The sequence below is a fragment of the Pyxicephalus adspersus genome, chromosome 1 (genome assembly GCF_032062135.1).
Source record: "Pyxicephalus adspersus chromosome 1, UCB_Pads_2.0, whole genome shotgun sequence".
Taxonomy (NCBI): Eukaryota; Metazoa; Chordata; class Amphibia; order Anura; family Pyxicephalidae; genus Pyxicephalus; species Pyxicephalus adspersus.
Window position 1 is genome coordinate 127,077,127 of NC_092858.1, and position 20,366 is coordinate 127,097,492.

The following is a 20,366-nucleotide window of genomic DNA, read 5'->3' on the forward strand; positions in this document are numbered from 1 at the left end:
CCCAGGTTCTCCCATGATAGGGCCTGATGTAATAAAGCTCCCCAAGGCTGGAGAGGATACACTTTTAAGGGTGAACCTGGGTGATCAAGCACATCTGGAAAATAATTATTCAAAGTTATTTGCTATCTGCTAGCAAATGTTTGAAATTCTGTACCAGATCCATTTCAGGTTTGCTGGATCACCCAGCTTCACTGATGAAAGTGTATCCTCTTCAGCCTTGGAGAGCTTTAATAAATCAAGCCCAATGTAAGAATATCCCAAAGCATCAGCATGGCTAGAAATGACACAAAAATAATTATGCAGTTTATATGTAGGTACCTGAATGAATATATATATATATATATATATATATATATATATATATATATATATATATGATATAATATATATCACCCAAGACTATCATGTGAGAAACTGGGTGATCAAGCAGACCCAGAATGAAAACATTTGCCAAAAAATACAGTAGGAAATTATGTTACCATATCCATTCTAGGTTTGCTGGATCACCCAGGTTCTCCCATGATAGTCTTTCTTCTCCAGCTCTGGATAGGTTTAATAAATCAGGTTCAATAGTTATATAATATAAAACATTTTCTAATTATACTTGTTTAATTTTTGTTATTATACAGTTAATAGTCACCTGTCACTTCTGCAGAGTTTTAACAATTGTGAAGAGCAATAGTGGGGCCTGCTGACCACAGCATCTTGCCAGCCTGCCCAACCTCCCCATGCCCCCAGGCTAGGTGCTTGTCCCAGAACCCAACGCTGATATGCAAAACCGTGTGGGTTTGTGACTGAGGTCTGCAATGGAAGTCTATAACTATCAAGATGTAAATAAAACCATGCTGCAAGTTAATAAACTGAGTTTGTAAAGCAAACCTACGTTTTAAAGCAAAATTGGTAATTTTGCAAGACTGTATAAATATATTTTTAAATATAATATACAGCAACAGTTTAATTAAAAAGTTAACTTTCAATAAAAAAGTACTTAAACTTTAGTGATGTGATCATGTCCAGACAGAGTGAGCCCTGATGTATTAAGGAATTCCAAGACAGGAGAAAACTATAATAGGAGAGCCTGGGTGATCCAGCAAAACTGGAATGAATCTAGTCCAGATCTGAAAACATTTGACAATAGCAAAGGATTTTTTAAGAAATTTGTTTCATGTTTTCTTCACCCAGGTTCTCTTATGATAGTCTATCTTGGAGAGCTTTAATAAATCAAGTACCATTGTTCCAAATTCTGTACAGAAGCAATCTCAAAGTATATTGTAGGCTGGACACAAGAAGCAATTTAGGATTACTCTTACTGTTAATTTGGTTTCCACAAACTCCTTCATGACAGCCACAAAGAGCTTGCCCGTTCCACCTAACTGTAATGGAGAAGCAGACGATGAAAAGACCCCTTCCACCATTACATCCTTAGTACTTTTATTATTACCTACTTAACATATAGGGTTGTTTTGGGATTTGGGATTTGTGAAAAACCAAATCACTGGAAAGAATCATTTTCAATGTATTATCTCTTCTCCTCCATGACAGACACTGACATGATGAGGCCAGGACTACATCTGGTAAGACCTTTTGCCCAAAGGACAGATTCCTAATTGACAAAATATTCAACTGCTTAATTGTGGTAAATAAACCAGATTGCAGGCTTATATAAAGAATTTGCTTCAGAGATATGGATGCATTCTCCACCCAAGAATCTTTACTAATTCAGTGGAGTGTGGCCCAATACTACCCTTTGTTTCATAAACCATGTTTTTAGGTAATTCTCGTTTCCTAAAATCTTGTACCTAATGTTCAATATACACGTCTGCTTACCCCAAGGATGTAAAATTTGAGTGCCAAATCATTCCTAGGACCTTGTAAAAATTAGGAATTATACTTTCTGTTCCTTGTGAAACTTAGAAACTATCTTTGGAAAGGAGGAGTTAAAATTTAGAATTAGGCTTTAATATATGGCCAAATAAATCACAGGGTTTCGTCCAGGATGACAGGTACATATGCCCCAGATACAGGTGATATGCAGAGTATTTTTCTGTTTAGTCAGTTTTCCTTTTAACCTGAAGGTGGTGTTGAAGTACCAGGCTTCTTGGCCAGGTGGGGGAGCTAAAGAGGCCTGGGTGTAACTGTCTCACCTGAAATGCATCCTGGAAATTAGGCTGGGGATATAAACTCCCAGCCTGCTGATTCCTGTGTCTCTGTCTTGGCTGGTGAACTGTAAAGACACAGACTTTGTTACAAAACATAAATGGTTAGGGCCTTAGAGTCCTGCACAGAACTAGGTTGGGCTGGATTTCTAGTTAATGGAACTAACAGTGAGTTAGTGGCCAAGTGGCCAGGCTTTATTTTGCTGTTTGTTTTATTTTGTCTGTTTTTGGTGGAAATAGTTGTAAGTGAAATAAACCCTTGATGCACTTAAAACCTGCTGGCCCGGTTTCCTGCTAGAAACACCCCTGTTGCTACGGGTGATCTCACAATATCATTAGTTCCGGTCTTTCTTTTCTAAATATCAGTCTTAATTCTACAGCAGTTTTTAAGGGAATGTTGGCAAGTATACAATATCTGTACCTTTACTGCACTTAACATAAAAAATTGTGTACAGAGGGATGAACTGGCAAGCAATGATGAAAACAATTAATACATCAACATACAGGCAAACCTAAGCAAACAATCCTAAACTATGACACTACTTCAAGCATATAGCAATAATTTAGCTTCATATTGGGGACTTCTGTTGCAAAATGTTTGCTCAGCTATTTCTGCTTCTCCTCAATTGTCCTCTCCCATCTGTCCGCTTTGTCTATGTATCAGTATGTATATCTTCCCATCATCTTAGCAGACCAGATAATTTCTATATCAATAAAGGGCTAAATATTAAAACTAAAAGTTAAACCTGTAACTACATGATTTTTATATATAGAAATCATAAAAATGACTATAAGAACACAATCTCCCATAATCTCGGAAAAATACACAGTAGTGTTAAGGGGGAGACATCATGCCTCTATCCCATTTCGCCCCCTAAATTCATACCATGTATAGATATCTAACATTCACTGAAACATTCCCTTGTGGAGAATCAATTACTGCCAATGAAACATATGGACCTAGAAGGTTATCCACTAAGAAATGTTCCAGTGAATGTCAGATCCAAAGCTTTATAAACAGACCCCTTAGAAACGATGACGCCCTCTGAACACCCTGGATCCCCTTATACTTTCCTGCCAATTTTACAATAGATTTTTTTATGGTTTAAAGTCCTTCTCATCTCCTCTATATGGCTTTTAATTGTGATGACAGATCCTGAATACTATAACCTCCCCCCCCTTACCTTCTTCCTCAAATCATTCTTTGCAGTTTCCCTTTTTTTTTAGCCCTACCCCCCCCTCCCCCCTCCCTCCTTTTTGTTGTTCCCGCTTTTTTTGAGTTAGAGTTTATATTGTATATTCATTGGCAGGATATAAATTGGGTTTTCTGAGCTCTTTTGTATTTGCAATGTTGCAGCTAAACGCATGGCTTATGTCCTGGTGTAGAAGGGAAGGGTTTGGGTTCATAGAGCACTGGGCTGACTTTTTATTGGGGTACAACTTGTATGCCAGAGATGGTTTGCACCTAAATGAAAGGGGGTCTGCTAGAGGAAATATTTAGGGGAATGGTGGAGGGATATTTAAACTAGGACAGAAGGGGGTGGGACAGTCAAATAAGGTGGCAGAAAGGTTAGTCAGGGGTCAGACACTAGTGGAGGGTGGATTGGGGATAGTTGGGGGGAGGATTATGGATAATTGTAAGAAGCTTCAATGTTACAAACAAACATTGGATTGTGCAGTACTAGTTGTACTGAAAAACAAAATGATTTGGCAAACAATGATGATAAAAGCAGCAATGGTTTTAAGAGCCTGTTCACCAATGCTACAAGTCTAGCAAACAAGATAGGGGAGTTGGAAACGATATTGAGTGAGGAGAATATTTTGTGAGGAGTCAATATTCCTGGGTATACTCTCTTTCGTAAAGACAGAGTCAAACGAAAGGGTGGTGGTGTCTGTCTATATGTGAGAAGTGATCTAAAAGTGAATGTGAAAGAAAACATTGCGGATGGAACAATCGATGAGGTTGAGGCATTATGGGTGGAATTGAATGTGGGGTTTAATAACACACAATTAATTATTGGAGTCTGCTTTAGGCCCCCCAGTGCTAAGGAAGAAATAGAAAATCGACTACTAGCACAGATAGAAAAAGCAGCAAAAAGTGGAAGTGTTTTAATCATGGGAGATGTCAACTACCCTGACATTGACTGGAGTAATGGCACTACAGGAACAGCAAAAGGGAGGAAAATTGTGAATTTAATACAAGATAATTTTATGGCAGTTTATAGAAGCCCCAACTAGAAATGATACTCTGCTGGACCTAGTTCTTTCTAACAATGCAGAGCTTATAACAAATGTGCAAATAAAAGAGAATCTGGGTAGCAGTGACCATAATATGATTTCATTTAATGTAAGCTGTAAACAGGAAGCAAAAACAGGAGAGATAAAAACATTTAATTTAAGAGAGCAAGTTTCCCATTATTAAGGGCTGCTCTCTGTGACTTGGACTGGGAGACAATATTGTCCTCAACACAGAACAGAAATGGGAATGTTTCAAGTCTGTTCTACAAAAGCAAACTGAAAAATATATTCCAATGGGTAATAAGTTTTAGAGGCTAAAATTAAAACCTATTTGGCTTACAGACAAAAATATAAAAATGAAGGATCACCTTCATCATTTGAAACCTATAAAGAATATAACAAAAGATGTAAAAAGGAGATAAAATGTGAAAAACTTCAAAATGAAAGACAGATTGCAAAGGAAAGTAAGGCAAACCCCCAAACTTTTTTCAAATATTTTAACAGCAAAAAGATCAGATCTGAGCATGTAGGCTCCTAAAAGTTGCTGGGTTGGTAACTAGGGATAAAGACAAGGCAGATTTACTAGTACACTAAGGAAAATGACAGAGCTCAAGTTCAAATTCATAATAGCAATGTCATTGCCTTAAATGAGTCAAAATGGCTCAGAATTGATCTGATTGAGAAACCGCTGGGAAAAATTAAGGTTGACATGCACCAGGACCTGATGGATTACATCCACGTGTCCTCAAAGAGCTGAGCTCAGTTATTTCAAAGCCATTATTTCTAATTTTTAGAGACCCTTTAGTCACTGTCAAGGTACCGATGGATTGGCGTAAGGCCAATGTGGTTCCTATCTTCAAAAAAGGAGCAAAGTCATTACCAGGTAACTACAGACCAGTTAGTTTAACCTCCCTAGCGGTAATCCCGAGTGTGACTCGGGGTGGCTTTTACATGCAAAAAGCGGTAACCTTGAGTCACACTCGGGGTAACTTTAAGGGCCCCCCTTACCTTTGCCCCGCGCTCCAGCAGCGATCGGATGGTCCCGCTGTGAAGCTGGGACGCCATTCCGTCGGGGGGGCGTGGCTGGGCGGGAAATTTAAAAGCAGATTATTGAGTAATTGGCTTTTAAATACCATCCGGGTCCCAGCCACGCCGCTGCTCCCATCAGCGGCCACCCCCAGAATTTGCTATTGCTGCTCGTATCTGCAGTGAGATGTGAAGGACAATGCAGAAGTCCTGCATTGTGCTTTGCATCTCTCTGGAGATGCAGAGCAGCTCCAGCATCTGTGTGAGACAGACGGGAAATCCCCACTCACATCACCCCAGGAGGATGTCATCTTCCGGGTGATGTGATTGGTGAAGTATGGGGGTGTGTCTGGGAGGGAAATTTAAAAGCAGATTACAATGTAATCTGCTTTTAAATGGTTTTTAGAGTGCAAAAACACCACACAACATGAAATAAAAATTAAAGTACATTTTTAAATTTAAATTTTATTTTAAGATTACATTATTGTCTATTATTTCATTATTTTTAAAAATTATTATTTATAATTATGTATTATATTATAATTTATGATTTTAATATAATAAATAAATATAATTATCATACCCAGGAGGTAATCCTAAGAATTACAGGCTCACAATATAAACAAAAATTTCTATGCAAAAAAAATAGGATCACTTTTTGCATCAAAAAACTGACAGAATTACAACACTAGGGGGTTTAATTGTCCATAGTTGGAAAGGTCCTAGAGAGTTTGATAAAGAGCCACATGGAGGAGTTTCTGCTAGAAAATAATATTATAAGTGATAGTCAGCATGGCTTCAAGAAAGACAGAAGTTGTCAAACAAATTTACTGTCTTTCTTTGAGGAAGTAAACAGGTAGACAGTGGAATATCAGTTGATATAGTTTGACACTGTACCCCACAGACAGTTAATATGCAAGTTAGGGTCGAAAGGTTTAGAAAAGTCAATCTGTAAATGAATAGAGAACTGGCTTAAAGATCGCATCAAGAGTTGTAATTAATAATTCATACTCTGAATGGTCTAAGGTTATTAGTGGTGTACCCCAGGGTTCAGTGTTGGGACCTTTACTGTTTAACATCTTAAATATCTTAATATCTTAAATGATATAGAGTTTGGGATTAAAAGTACCAATTCTGTGTTTGCAGATGACACCAAACTATGTAATGGAATTAGGTCCATACAGTCCATTAAATCCAGAAAGAGGAATAGACTGCAGAGATGGAGACATAATCCTGTCCCTGTACAAAGCATTGGTCAGACCACATCTGGAATATGCAGTCAAGTTTTGGGCACCAGTTCACTAAAAGGACATTGTGGAATTGGAGAGAGTGCAGAGAAGGGCAACTAAACTAATAAAAGGAATGGAGGAGCTCAGCTATGAGGAGAGATTAGCTGAACTGAATCTATTCGCCCTTGAGAAGAGACATTTAGGGGGGGATATGATCACCCTGTATAAATATATACACGGTCCATCATATAAACTATCTTCCCCATTATTCACTTTGAGATCATTACAAAGAGCAAGAGGGCACTCTTTGCGTCTGGAGGAAAAGAAGTTTAAGCTCCGGATAAGGAAGGGATTCTTCACTGTAAGGTCAGTGATAATGTGGAATTGGCTCCCTCAGGAAGTAGTTTCAGCAACTACTAAAGATTGCTTTAAGAAAAAGTTTTAAGTTTTTCTAGAAGCACAGAATATAACTGGGTATTAAGGATTTAAAGTAAAAATAAGTGACTGTTGATCCAGGGAACATCCGATTGCTTTGTGGAATCAGGAAGGAATTTTTTGTTCCCGTTAAAACAAATTGTACCAGGGGTTTATTTTTACCTTCCTCTGGACCAACTATGTCTTATGGGGTTTTATATCTGGGATATGTTTATTTGCCTATGTAGTGGCTGAACTTGATGTCTTTTTTCAACCTAATCTACTATGTAACTATGTATTGTTGACTACCCCATTCTTTTTTTTTTTTTGGAAAACCTATACTAAAAATCTAATAAAAATAACTGAAAACAAAAACTAATCTCAGCTACTACATGTACTTTGAAGGAATTAATTCTCAAAGTTCTGAACAGATACTGTAGTGCTGGCTTTATCCCACTTGCATTGCATCAGCTTGAAGTCCTTCAAGCTTGTCGGTAATAAAGGGAGCATTGCTAACCTTTTAATCCACCATCAAAGGGCAAGATGTCCTAATACCTTTGGACAATGCCACTACTGTGGCCTAAATGAACTGACGGGGGGAAGCTTGGTCACTGTAAGAGTAAACTTTGGATGAACAGAAGAAAACATCTGGGTCACTGCCGCAGTCCATATAAAGGGTTCTTTAAAGTTCTTAGCAGATTTCCACACTTGACAACTGGTTCAGCAGAAGGAGTGGGAACTGAATCGGCAGCTGTCCATAATGAGAAAATGGGGTATGGCTTTTTGCAAACCAGGAAATCAAACAGGATTACGATCTAGTATATGCATTTTTTTTTTTTTTTTTGTCCCCAATTCCCAGAGTGATATAAAAACTGTACCAAAGCAGTTGTGGCCCTATTCCAAAAGGCCCACAGTTGCCCTAGAGCAGGAGTCCCCCAAGCTCCGGTCCACTATAGCACTGAGACCAGTGGTGGTCCACGGCTCTGGCCAGTGCACCCCTCAGCAGGGTCAGGACCCCACTTGTTGGGGGCGCGCGGGCACGACCATGTCTCCCATATGCATCGCAGGCTCAATTGGGGTTGTGGCTTAGACCTGCGATGGGAGTGGGCGGGTTCTGGCATCATGACATCACTCTGTGGGACGTTTGTTTACCTTTGAGTGACAAACAGCTCCCTAAGCATGAGCAGTCCGCCAGCTCCAAAACGTTGGGAGACAACTGCCTTAGAGGACATGGTTCTCAGATTTACAGATAATGTAAGTTCCATTCCTGTGGCAGCTGTCCCTTTATCCAGGCCAGGGTGTCCAGGGTATGTTCATCATCCCAAAGTAACACACTCCTTACTCAAATTCACAAAGAAGTCACCAGGAGGATTTACACTTAAGTATGTAAGACGTTTCACCACGGTGCAAAGACCATTCCTCCAGCCTTCTGTTGTCAGGATTTTGATTTTCAGGTTGGGGCGTAGAAAAGCCTAACACACAGTACCGATGCAGGGCTCCAGTGAAACAAACTTTGTTACTCCCAGGGACTTATTTTAAGTCCCTAACAGATTAGCTAAAGGTCCTTTTGACCCTATCCAGGAGTGTTCTCTGGGAAACCAAAAGAAATGATGAACAAAATCCCACCCCAAAAAAAATAAACACTTTAAAGAAAGCTTCCCTCACTCTACCCAGCCAGGGCTCCAATGCTTTGTACACGGTTGCCACCAATATTAGGCCTTTAGGAGGGGATGACCACTGCTGTGCTGATGCTGTTTTTGTCACAAGTGCAGCTTCAAATAAATGTGACCAAAACCACTTTACAATCTGCATTCATGGCGATGTTGCATTTTAAAAGCTAATGCCGCTTTATTTGAGGGCACGTTTACTTATAAGGTGCTCCGTTCCATCATTCTTAAGTGGCCCAGTCATTATGAGTTTTTGATTTACCACAAAAAATGAAAAAGCAAATGGAATAAACCGGCCTCTTTTTAAAAACAGGTGACACAATGCAAGGTAGGTATTGTACTCTACTGTATAAAGTGTTTGGGTTCTGCTCAGAATGAAGGTAGAGATGAATGGCAAAGGATAAATGTACATAACTGTGAAAGTAGTTATCCTTTAAACATTTTCTGTGCTGAAACAAAAATTTTAAGTTGAACTGCAACAAAAATGTATTCTAGCCACAGTCAGGTGTAAAAAAACAAAAAACAAAATTACAAACAGTGGACTATAGGGAAACATTTTTTGGGGCTATAAGGAGATCAAAGAAATTCACTGCCGAGTTGGAGGTCACACGTCTCAGATTTTACATTTTATTTCCTGGTATATTGTTCCTGCATTACAGTTTTAGTGTTAAACAGTTAAAAATAAGTGGAATGAAAGCTGAAGACTAAAACAACACTAAGAGGTGTAATGTCTTATTTTTATATATGCCAATACCATTTGCATAAGCAAACTTACATAATACAAGGAAATCAACCCCTAAGAAAAAGGTAACGTTTACGGAATGTTTAAAGCATACAGAGCCACAAATACCTTTAAAGAAAACCTATATGTATATGGAGTTGCTGAACTGCTCCTAAAAATTCAAGTTGCCTGCCTACAAATCAGGTCAAGTCAGGACAAACATAGGGCAGGCAAGCAAAGGCCAAACTTCTAATCTGTGTCAATCAGTTTGGCACTTAACCATCAAATTGCAATCAAAAGTAAAAACGCTTAGAATGACCATCAGATGCTGTAGACGAAAGATGTATAAAGTCATAACGTTGTTTTTTGTAAACCTTCAGAGGATGACCGGGGCCCCTCACTGTTCCAAAATGATACGCATAATAAAGATTCTAGCATAAAACTTTGCACTCAGTTCTGTGCATAGATACCAACCCTGAAATGAACATAAAACACTACACAACTTCTCAACATAAATAAATTAAATGATGATGTTTTATTTGCATTGCGTTCCAGGCTCAAAAATAAAGTCTAATTATTTTTCAGTGGTAACTGGAAAACCAGGTCAAGTTATTTATTTTTACACTGTAAGATAAGTTAAAATCATAAAGTGATGCGCGAAAACTGTTTTTTAAAGAATATAAATTCTAGAATCAGGAGAACTTTATTACATATTTCTTTGGGATACACTGCATATTACGCAAAAATAGGTACTTTTTAAAAGAACTCTTTACCTGTTCCAATAGTTTTCTGGCTTATTTTGGAATGTCAGCAAACGTAGCATTTTGAAGTGCACATAGAAATATTTTTAAGTGCACAGAGATAAATACTGTCATCTCATGCCAGGTGATACAAAACAAGTGTAACTTTATGGAGAGCTACTTCATCTTAGTTCACAGGGCTTAAATGTTTTGTTTTATTGCATCTTTAACAATTAAAAAACAAAATCTGAAGGACACTGCAGATTATAATCACGTACTATATATATATATTTATAATAAAAAAACAAAACAAAAACTGTTTTGTAATCAATACTTACAGTAGACATATCTCTTATCTACTAGTGATATAGACCTTATATAAAACGTAGCCTCCCTCCCACACAATAATTGATATTTATTTACATATATACACACATGTGTATATATAAATATATATGTAGATTTAAACATGAATAAAAGACTAAGCACTGTACATAGATTCTGGTAAAATTCAAACAGAAAAAAACGTTTTAAACATTAAACAGTTTTAATAAAAGTTTCTGTACAATGCTAAGCAGTTTTATTTACACATAGAAAATGTAACAGGAGTAGTGTTTCAAATGACAGAACTCCTTAAATTTCAATGGCAGGTAATCTGGAAAAAAATAACAGCATTCCATTCACAAATATTTTCAAGCAATAAATATGTATTTATAAATAGTGTAAATTTACATCAAGATTAGAAACAAAAATCACATATCTGAAGTTTATTCCTTAGTCTATGTGCAACCCATTTATCTTTGTGACTTGGCTGTTAGTTTTCTTTTTTATATATTTTTTTCCATACTTTTTTTTTTCTTTTTAGGAAACATAAATTGTAACCGTCATGGTTTTCAAAACAAGACAGAAATGAAAAATTGAAAGCTGGTTAGGAAAAAAAAAATCACTTTTCACATTAAAAAATTGCCCAAAAGACATAAAATTTCTAATTACCTTACAAAGACAACCAGCTAAGTTAGTACTTAATTCAAACAAAATGGGAAAAGAATGTGGGATAGAAATAAAACATTTTTAGTCAAACAGAGAAAAAGGGAGGGAAAAAAATGTAAGGAAAAACCCTAAAGTGATTTTCAAGTCAGTAGTCTGTATAATGTTGCCAGTTTTGTCAGATATATATACAAAACATGGATTTCTTCTTTAATGAATAGCTGGATCAGCATTATTTATAGTAAAGTCCTGGAATAGGAGCACATCTCCTGTCCAGTTGGTTGACACTCCGCACTTGGAAGGTTGCATAGACGCAGCTTTCAGCCAGCAGCCTTATGGAACAGCTACCTAACAAAAGGAAAAAATAAAAACAAAAACAGTGGTGCAGAACTGGGTTGCTTCCTGAATATCAGAAATGTTCGCTTTTACTGTCCACAGAAAAATGTCAAGAAGATGGTGAAGGCATTGGAGGAGCCTGGAAAAAAAAAATAAAACAATGTTTTTAAAGATCAAATATCACCAACCATAGAGTGTTCCTCTAAATACCATAAACCAAGGGTGCCCACACTTTTTTGCTTGCGAGCTAATTCTAAAATGACCAGGTCAAAATGATCTACCAACAATAAAAATGCTAAACATTTATTTACATAAATATATATATACACCAAGTATGAAACAGAAGTTACTAGAGCTAATGAGACACTGAGTGGCAGAACATTGCACAGACATTGCTCTACAAGACAATAGTGCAATGGAAGTTACAGTTCACCTGTCATAAGAGATTGACGTGCTGCACAAGAAAAAACTGCTGTACTGTAATTGAACCCTGACACCAAGCCTGAACTGACTTGGCCGCCCAACACTGCTTACCTCAGACTGGCCTCCTGTCCTCTTCTATGCCTCCCTCCCAACTGTTATACGAGCCTCCCCACGCACGCACTGAAAGACATTAGCATCTTTATAGACGTACAGCGAAGCTGCTAGTAAACAGCAGGGAGGGGTAAGGCAGGGCTCCGCAATTGTCTCGCATTGCCTTTGCCATCGACCAGATCGCGATCAACGTTTTGGGCACCCCTGCCATAAGCTATTACATCTCCCTTCATTCGGTAAAGGGCTTATTACCCATTACTTCTACCACATTGGAAAGCTTACTTTAACTCCTCAACATGATTAATGGGTTTAAAAGTTACACCTTAGTAACTGTGGTGCAAAGCAGCACTCTCAAAGCGAACAGTGATAGATGCCTATCGTCGATGCTTTTCCACTAAATACAATCAACACTTTGAAAATTGTTTTTAGTACGCTGATACAAAAGGCAAAAAAAAAAAAACAACAACAACAGTAAAGATAAATAACTCCAAATATGAAAATCATGTGCCATGTGTTTTTGAATACATCAAATATTATTAGTAAGCACACCAAGCATAAAGACCTTATTCGATTACTGGCCCACTCTTTGCCAAGGTATTGAAGTTACGCTTTCAAATTATACCAATGCGTCTTTAGTACAATCACAAAGTTATTGCCAACACCCAGCAGTACATGTACTCTGTTATATTACAGAGCACCTCAGGAACCTTAAAACTCTGGCAAGGTGTGCAATATCTAAATACAAAAATGTCAACAGTAAAAATTAACTTTTTGAATACTTACTAATGTAAATAAGTCATAAATTTGCATTAGGTCCTCAATTTTATACTGTTCTAGCACCACAAAGTTTTCCAGATCTGGATTAGTTTTCCGCGCGCAATCATGGCAATGGACTATATAGGTCTTCCTAAAATTGCTCTCTTTTGTGACAAAAAGGAGATTGAAGACTTCCACCTAAAGTTGAAAATATTTTAATAGCAGTTACATGATCAATATGAATCAAGTTTTATTTTGCAAATATCAAAATAAAAAACAGATTTGTTCAAGTGTAACCAACCTCACAAATGTTGCAGTAATGTGCTGGTTCCTCTTTTGTTCGTCCATGCCATACAACTTCTTTTCCAGCAGCTATAAGAGCTTCTCTTAGAGCCTGGCACTGCTTCAACGTCCGCAGTAAGCAGTACCTAAAATGGATGGCAAAAAATTTAATTTAAGACCATAATATTAGGAACTCAAGGTAACAACATCACAGATAAATATCATATGCGCTAAAAATCCAAGTCACTGTATATTTGTGTCCTCAATGGACCATAAAAAAAGCATATATAGTACATCTGTGGAACACAATTAAAAAATAGTATGTGCCTACCTACCCTTTTAAAATGACAACACAGCTTTGAAATCAAGAAGATTTATTCGAAAAAGTATTTTTTTTTTTTTGTATTTACTTTAAATGGTATATTTAGCAGACTAAAAGTGATAGGATAAGGGTTGCCATTAGGGTTTCGTACACTAAGTTGTAGAGAATTTAAATCCCTTCAGTTTTGTGCATCGGTATTTGTAATTGTGAGAAGATTCATCTGTGTGACTACAAAATGAAGACACATACTAAAGACATATACTGAAGCTTATATAGCCAAACTTTTTTCCCCTCAAAATTTCATTAGAAAAATAATCTGTTTATACTCCAGTCCCACCATTAGATGGAGCCGTAACCTCAAGTAACATGTATACCAAAGGCCTTCCATCTGAGACATTTAAAGATCTATACACACCTTACATGCAAACTCAGTGCCATCTACTGGTGAACAAAAGACTATTTAGGAGAAAGTGACCGAATTATATTGTGGCTCAGTAAAAAGACTCTCCCCTTTTAAATGTTTTAAAATAGCAGACCATGGAGGTATTTATACACATTAATTTTACTGGCATTTCTATTCATTGCAGTTTTTAATGTTAGCAGTGATGACATTTTGTGCCCTAAGTGTAAATATTAATCATTCTAGTTTTACTATTTTTTTCTCAGGTAAAAGTAGGTAGCTTAGTTTATATTTGAGTATATACGGCAGATGACACAATGAAAAAAGAAAAAGATCAACTTACTTAATCATTTCAAAGAGTTTTGGATCAGACACTTTGATGTTCCGTGCCATGTTCCATGAGAGATGAACCATTGGTACTATAGATTTTACACATTGGAGTTTATTCCATTCGTACCTTTCCACTGCTAGCTTATATTGGTAAGCTGAAAAAGATACATTAACAATCATACAAAAAGAATCAGAATCACATCTTAGTGTGATGAAATTATGACTGCCTGACAGTAAAAGAACATTCATGCAACAACAAAGCATTACGTGGGAGATTACAGCTATCCAAGGCAAACAAAATGGGCTGGGACAGAAAGTGCTGAAAGAGTTCTGTGCAACAATTGACTAAAAATGTGTACAAAAAGTTTCACAGATTATTAAGCACCATGTATATTTCTAAATGTAGCCTGTGATGCATACGTATACATTTCAAAGGTAAATTTGGGTATAATTTCTTGTGTGAGAAGTACTGGCATTTTATTTTAACAAGGCTATCTGAATGTGAGAGGCAACAAGGTGTTTCCAGTGTGTGGGTGAATGTCAGGATCAATTATTGAAGAAAAATAGAGTTGACTGAACTGGTGCATTAGTTAAATAAGGACAAATGTCATAACCAAGCTTTTCATTCCTTTCAAGTAATGCCCATCTGTTCCCTCACTCATCAAAAATGAAAAGCACTTGTGAATCAGATCCTAGATTGTAGTAAATTTACTAGGCAATATTTTTCACAGATGTAGTTGTGTGGATAATAAGCTTGGATTTCATTCCTGTTAGGTGAATGGCTAAGCCATCCAGCTTTAGAAAAGTACTATTTCTTCCATAGTCCGTGCAGCAGCAAAAATCAAAATTCCTTTATTACTATGATGTTTAATAGAACAGTTAACATTCATAACTCTCCAGAAGGGGCATGCCTGGTTGGCCTTTCATTTAAAAGGAATGGGTGAATCGGAGACTACTGCTTTATCTGTGTAAGCATGGTAAAAGGATGAGAAAATGCTGTCTGACACTTACTGCGAGCTGGAATGCAGGTTTTGACCAGAATGTAGGTTCAACATTTGGGGTGAGTGGACACCAGATGGGAGGTATTTTTTATTAAAGCACAACTGTATTATTATATGAATTGGACTTGTGGGTCCAGCAGTGGACTGTGAAGTTTTGCTCACAATAATAGCTAGTAGAATATGTTGTGTTTAACAAGATGTTATTAATGCCTTAACAGATATCTTTACTAAACATATTCATGCATCTAATTTTTGTATTATTTAATTTAATTTTGAGTTTATTGCACCTATAAATGGACAGATCCTTCATGAAGACTGTACAAACCTGTAAGAGGGCCAACATTCCATGCAATGTTGTTACACCAGCCAATAGCTTGAACCCAATGAACGGTCCCAGCATTTATCCAAACTAAATCGCCAGGTCTTTGAATGAACCTGTACACCGGAACATTTGCTTCATACAGGTCTTCAAGGTTGGGCCACCAGGATCCCAAAAGATAATTTATATTATTCCTGAAAAACATTTAAAGATGTGTTAAATGACAATATCATAAACTCCTAAGAAATTAAGCAATGCTAGATGCAAATTCCTGTCCATTTTACTAATAATCATGTTTGCCAAGTGGGCAGCGTTTAGCATACCAACCAACCAGGTAACTACATCTTTGGGGTGCTTACACAATTTCTCTTTCCTCCATTAATGAAATGCTGTTTCCATTTTGACTATGTGTAGTGAAAAATGCAGAACGCTGGCATGTGCATTAGTGTAGGCAGTGTGGACAATTGTATCCAACAAACCAAGTCACACTCAATACTAGTTCCTGCAGCAATTCCAAAGCCACTGCCAAGAACGGAGCTTTAGTGTGTTCATATTATGCGTTTTGAGGTGCACTTAATGAATGTAAACTCAAGTCATCACTCACTGGTGAAAAAAGACTAAGGCCTGACCAGATCATGGCCAGAAGTTAGCAGGTGATAAGCAATGAAAAAACTCTTTGTTTCTCTGTTTCTGAATTTCCTAAAGACAACATTATTTTATACACACTATGCCTTAATACTTACTTTTCACAAAAGTCATTCATTACACACCAGTATGACTCTGGGACCACAAACCATTCACAGTCTCCAGGCCCAATATTTATATTCACAGAGCAAAAATTGTTGTTCTCTTGATGACCTAAATGAAAGTAACAGAAAATATACCATAACAGCTTTCATAGTTTAAAAAATTGACCAATATATTACCTCAAGATATGAATTAAATGTTGGTAGTTTTTTTATTTAAATAAAAGTATAACTTAAAATTATGCAATATTTTAGTTAAAATGGTAATACAGATGGTATTACAGGACAGGCAACCCTATGTATAACGTTTTCCTGTCTGCTAAAATGCAACTACCAAAATAAAAGAAATGATTTTGTCCATTTGGTTACAAAGGAGTTTATTTCTAACCAGCTGGTAAGAAAAAGATCTCTACACAATAAGTCATTATTTTTTACAGAAAGTATTTTTTTACCAAAAGTATTAACAGTTGTTTTTGAAACTTTATGTTATGGTACAAACCTGGTGTTCGGCTGCCTGGAACCTTCATATATAACTGTACGGTGTTCATTCCTAATATAGTGTGACCAACGTGACTTAGGAGATTGCCAGCTGATACCACACGTGCAAATGCTGGAAGTTTGGTCAATTCATGTAGCTGTAATTTCCACCTTAAGGGACAGGATATAAAAAAATGTTAGAACAGTAAAAATAGAAATCAAAACCTATACCCTTTGCTAGTTTATTACATGTGATGTTTTAGTTTTGCTTTGAGTTAAAAATGCAATCTGCAAAGACACAACACATATGCTAGCAGCCCTCATGTAGGGCCCTTCACCTAAATTGGCATACCAGGACATTGCTAGTACTACGATTTATATTTTGACTCATAATAAGAGAGATAAGAAGAGCAGCAGTAGAGGCTCCTATAACTATTAGTTCATTATCCTCTCACTTCCCTCTAAATGTTTTTTTTTTTTTTTGTTTACACACACAAAATAAACCTAAAAAATTAAAACATTCAGTTAACTACCCAAAAAAATACATTTATCCAAAACACATACTTTCTTTCATCAGACAGGTCAATATTGGTCCCAAATTTTATGGTTTTAAATGGGCCTTTTTTCTTCCGACCAGAGCTAAGAGGAAAAAAAAAAAAGGCAGAGGTCAACATATAAACATTTGATGACAAAACAACCCACAAAACATTTCCCTTCCTCATATATTTATAAAGATAGGGAGTAAAAAAATTACTCAAGTGTTGGGGAAAGATATATCTTAACTTATTGATACTTAAACATTTTTGTTACATAAGAATAAAAACTTTTGCATGTCGTAAAACCTTTCCTAGACCACACATTAGATTGACGATTTTTAATCTTCCAAACAAAACAAAACAAAAAAAAATTTTTTCTAGCAACATTTAGCAAATGTTTCGGGAAAAACTAACAAGCTTTTAGAAGATGTTCAAATACTGAACTAATGCCAATAAATGATCCGACTTACATTAAGACAACTTGCACTTGCTCTGGTACATAATGTAGACTAGGGGCTTTAAAAAATTCAAACTTGAAACATCAGACAAGCAAGAAATAAAGGTTTCTACTCACTTGTCCGATGATGTAGATTCACTGTCTGAGTGGTCTCTGAGGTGGCTTTTTTTCTCATTTTCCTCCTTGAGAGAGCATAAAAATACAGATACATTAACCTAACAAATTGCAGAATGTATTTCAATCATTTTATTCAAAGTAGTTTATAATAATAAAATAAAAAAAATCTTTCCTGGCTTGCTGTGCCATTATGTTCGCACCCATTGAAAGAAATACTGGCATTATTTCCAAAATACCTAATTTTAGGGTACAAATTTTATTTTGAACGGTATAAAACCCAGTATGAAAAACAACATCCTACAGAATAGGTTAGACTGAAATATGGAAGCAGAGCCCAAAAAAGAAGCAAGCAAAAAGCAAAGGGCAAGTAATGTCTTTGGTTTCCCTAGAGCTGGTCCTTCTCTATGACTGACTTAAAATGCCTTGTCCTAGGCCTAGTGTGAAGGAGCAGAAGGACTTCACACTGCAGATTCACAGCTATGAGGAAGTAGAAACAGGATAACCTATGCATCCTCACATACTGTTACTATAACGAAGAAAATATAAACTTTCACTTTTCCACTTTAAACAATATGCATTGTTCCTCCAAACTAATCCTTGGAAAGTGGTACTAACTCTTAATGACTCCTGGAATGAAGCAGCCTGGTACTGTGCATATTTTGCAATCGTAGTATGTGAGCGACTACTTTCACAACGCCAAATTTTCTTTGTTCCAGTGGGGTCCCAGTTCTCATCTGAAGGCTGTAATAATTGCGTCCTCACTTCTACTATGTGCTCTGTATTTGCTTCAACCAGTGTTTTTGTTGAGAATAGTCCAAGATCTACGAAAGCAGAAAAAAAATATTTTAACCACAGATATTTTAAAGACCAGTATTGTTTTAGAAACTGGCTATTATCGAGTTGATGAAACAAACCAAACCTAGTTTAAGTGCTCCAGCAAGGCCACGGATAACAGTGACAGGATTGTTTGGATTTGTGCAGAACTGATGCAAAGGTGGAAAGAAAGCATCTCTCTTATTCTCCAACTGTAAGAAACATCAGCAAATGGAAACCCATTAAAACAACAAAGTAAAATAAAAAGTACAGCTCATTATAAAGTTTCTATTGCTTTTTAGAAGCTTCAGGTTGCTTTTGCACACACAACTTAGGGAAGAAAAGCCGCTCAGAAACCAAACGTCTCTTTGCACAATAGCCCTTAAAGGAAAGCTCTAATGACAGATTATGGCTTGCTAAATTTAAGTAAATCCAAGGTTGTCCTCTGAATTCAATGTGCACTAAATCTAATAGTGCTTTTACGTTTTGACATTCAAAAATCATCTTTTTCATTCCACATTCATTAAACATATTTCAATACTTACATATATGCTGGGTGTAGGTGGATTTAATTTATCGGTTGGTAATGGTGGGTAAGGTGGAGGAGGAGGTCTTGGTGGTGGGCACTTGTCCAGTAAAATGCTACTGTTTGATAGACCATTCTTGCCAAGATTCCTACACAAAATAAACAACATATTTATATATGCAATACACTTATGCAAAACATACATCTAGTACTATCTCACAGGAATCACAAAAATGGGCATACCAATATCAATGTCATATCTGTAGGTAACAACTAGACAAATCCAAGACAACAAAACAACCTATGAATCTAAGAAATCACTGCTGGTGCTAAAGATTGGACTTCACAAACTTTTTTTTGTGCCTGACCTACTAATGACATTTTTAGCTTAACAAAACCATGATTTTTTTTTTTTTTAAGATGGTGCCAAAAATTCTGAAGGTTTAGAGTCCACCGGGGGCAAAGCATTATATTGTGTTAACCCACAGTACAGCCCAATGTGTTAAGGAGCTTCAGTGCCATCCAGAATGAATGAAAAAGCATTGCACAAAGCATACAATGTTTTGACTGTAAAGAATGGCATTTTTCCCTGGTAAATGTTTATAGGGCAGTGGCTGTCACAATTCTATTTTTATACAGTATTGATATTTTTATGCATATAGGGCCATCTATATGAGATTCACAAAAATAAACTATGCCCAAAAGAAGCACACTCACTAACTCTAGTAAGGCATTACCAGGAGAATCTGGAGATACACAGATCGTATGAAGAAAAATTTCTATATCCTCAACTGGTAAATTGAAATTAGATTTCCACTCAAGTGATAGGAATCAGAGAAAGAAAGGGGGAAATCTATGTAAACAGGACAAGGATGTTATAACACTTCCCCAATATGATCAAAACATATATAACCTTAGACTTTTAAACCAGGGAAGCTTCCTGGTATATATGATATTCTCGAGATGACGAGGAGAGAGAGAGAGAGAGCGCGAGATGATGAGGAGCGAGATGACGAGGAGAGAGCGAGATGACGAGGAGAGAGCGAGATGACGAGGAGAGAGCGAGCGAGCGAGCGAGCTGAGGAGGAGAGAGAGAGCGAGCTGAGGAGGAGAGAGCGAGCGAGCTGACGAGGAGAGAGCGAGCGAGCGAGCTGACGAGGAGAGAGCGAGCGAGCGAGCTGACGAGGAGAGAGCGAGCGAGCGAGCTGACGAGGAGGAGAGCGAGCGAGCTGACGA

General features: G+C 37.0%; 1 protein-coding gene across 4 annotated transcripts in view; it reads right to left on the bottom strand.

Moving 5' to 3' along the window:
• Positions 1 to 9,967: 9,967 nt before the first annotated feature.
• Positions 9,968 to 20,366, bottom strand: part of KDM6A (lysine demethylase 6A) — a 55,302-nt gene continuing 44,903 nt past the window's right edge. For all 4 annotated transcript variants that reach the window (XM_072426838.1, XM_072426828.1, XM_072426810.1 and 1 more), the window contains 12 exons: positions 19,150 to 19,279; positions 18,711 to 18,816; positions 18,407 to 18,612; positions 17,792 to 17,856; positions 17,246 to 17,320; positions 16,704 to 16,852; positions 16,202 to 16,316; positions 15,465 to 15,652; positions 14,152 to 14,293; positions 13,106 to 13,232; positions 12,832 to 13,002; positions 9,968 to 11,653 (listed from right to left, as the gene is read on the bottom strand). In XM_072426838.1, the coding sequence (XP_072282939.1) occupies positions 11,624 to 11,653; positions 12,832 to 13,002; positions 13,106 to 13,232; positions 14,152 to 14,293; positions 15,465 to 15,652; positions 16,202 to 16,316; positions 16,704 to 16,852; positions 17,246 to 17,320; positions 17,792 to 17,856; positions 18,407 to 18,612; positions 18,711 to 18,816; positions 19,150 to 19,279 (1,504 nt within the window). In that variant the 3' untranslated portion in view covers positions 9,968 to 11,623. The remainder of the gene's footprint in view (positions 11,654 to 12,831; positions 13,003 to 13,105; positions 13,233 to 14,151; positions 14,294 to 15,464; positions 15,653 to 16,201; positions 16,317 to 16,703; positions 16,853 to 17,245; positions 17,321 to 17,791; positions 17,857 to 18,406; positions 18,613 to 18,710; positions 18,817 to 19,149; positions 19,280 to 20,366) is intronic.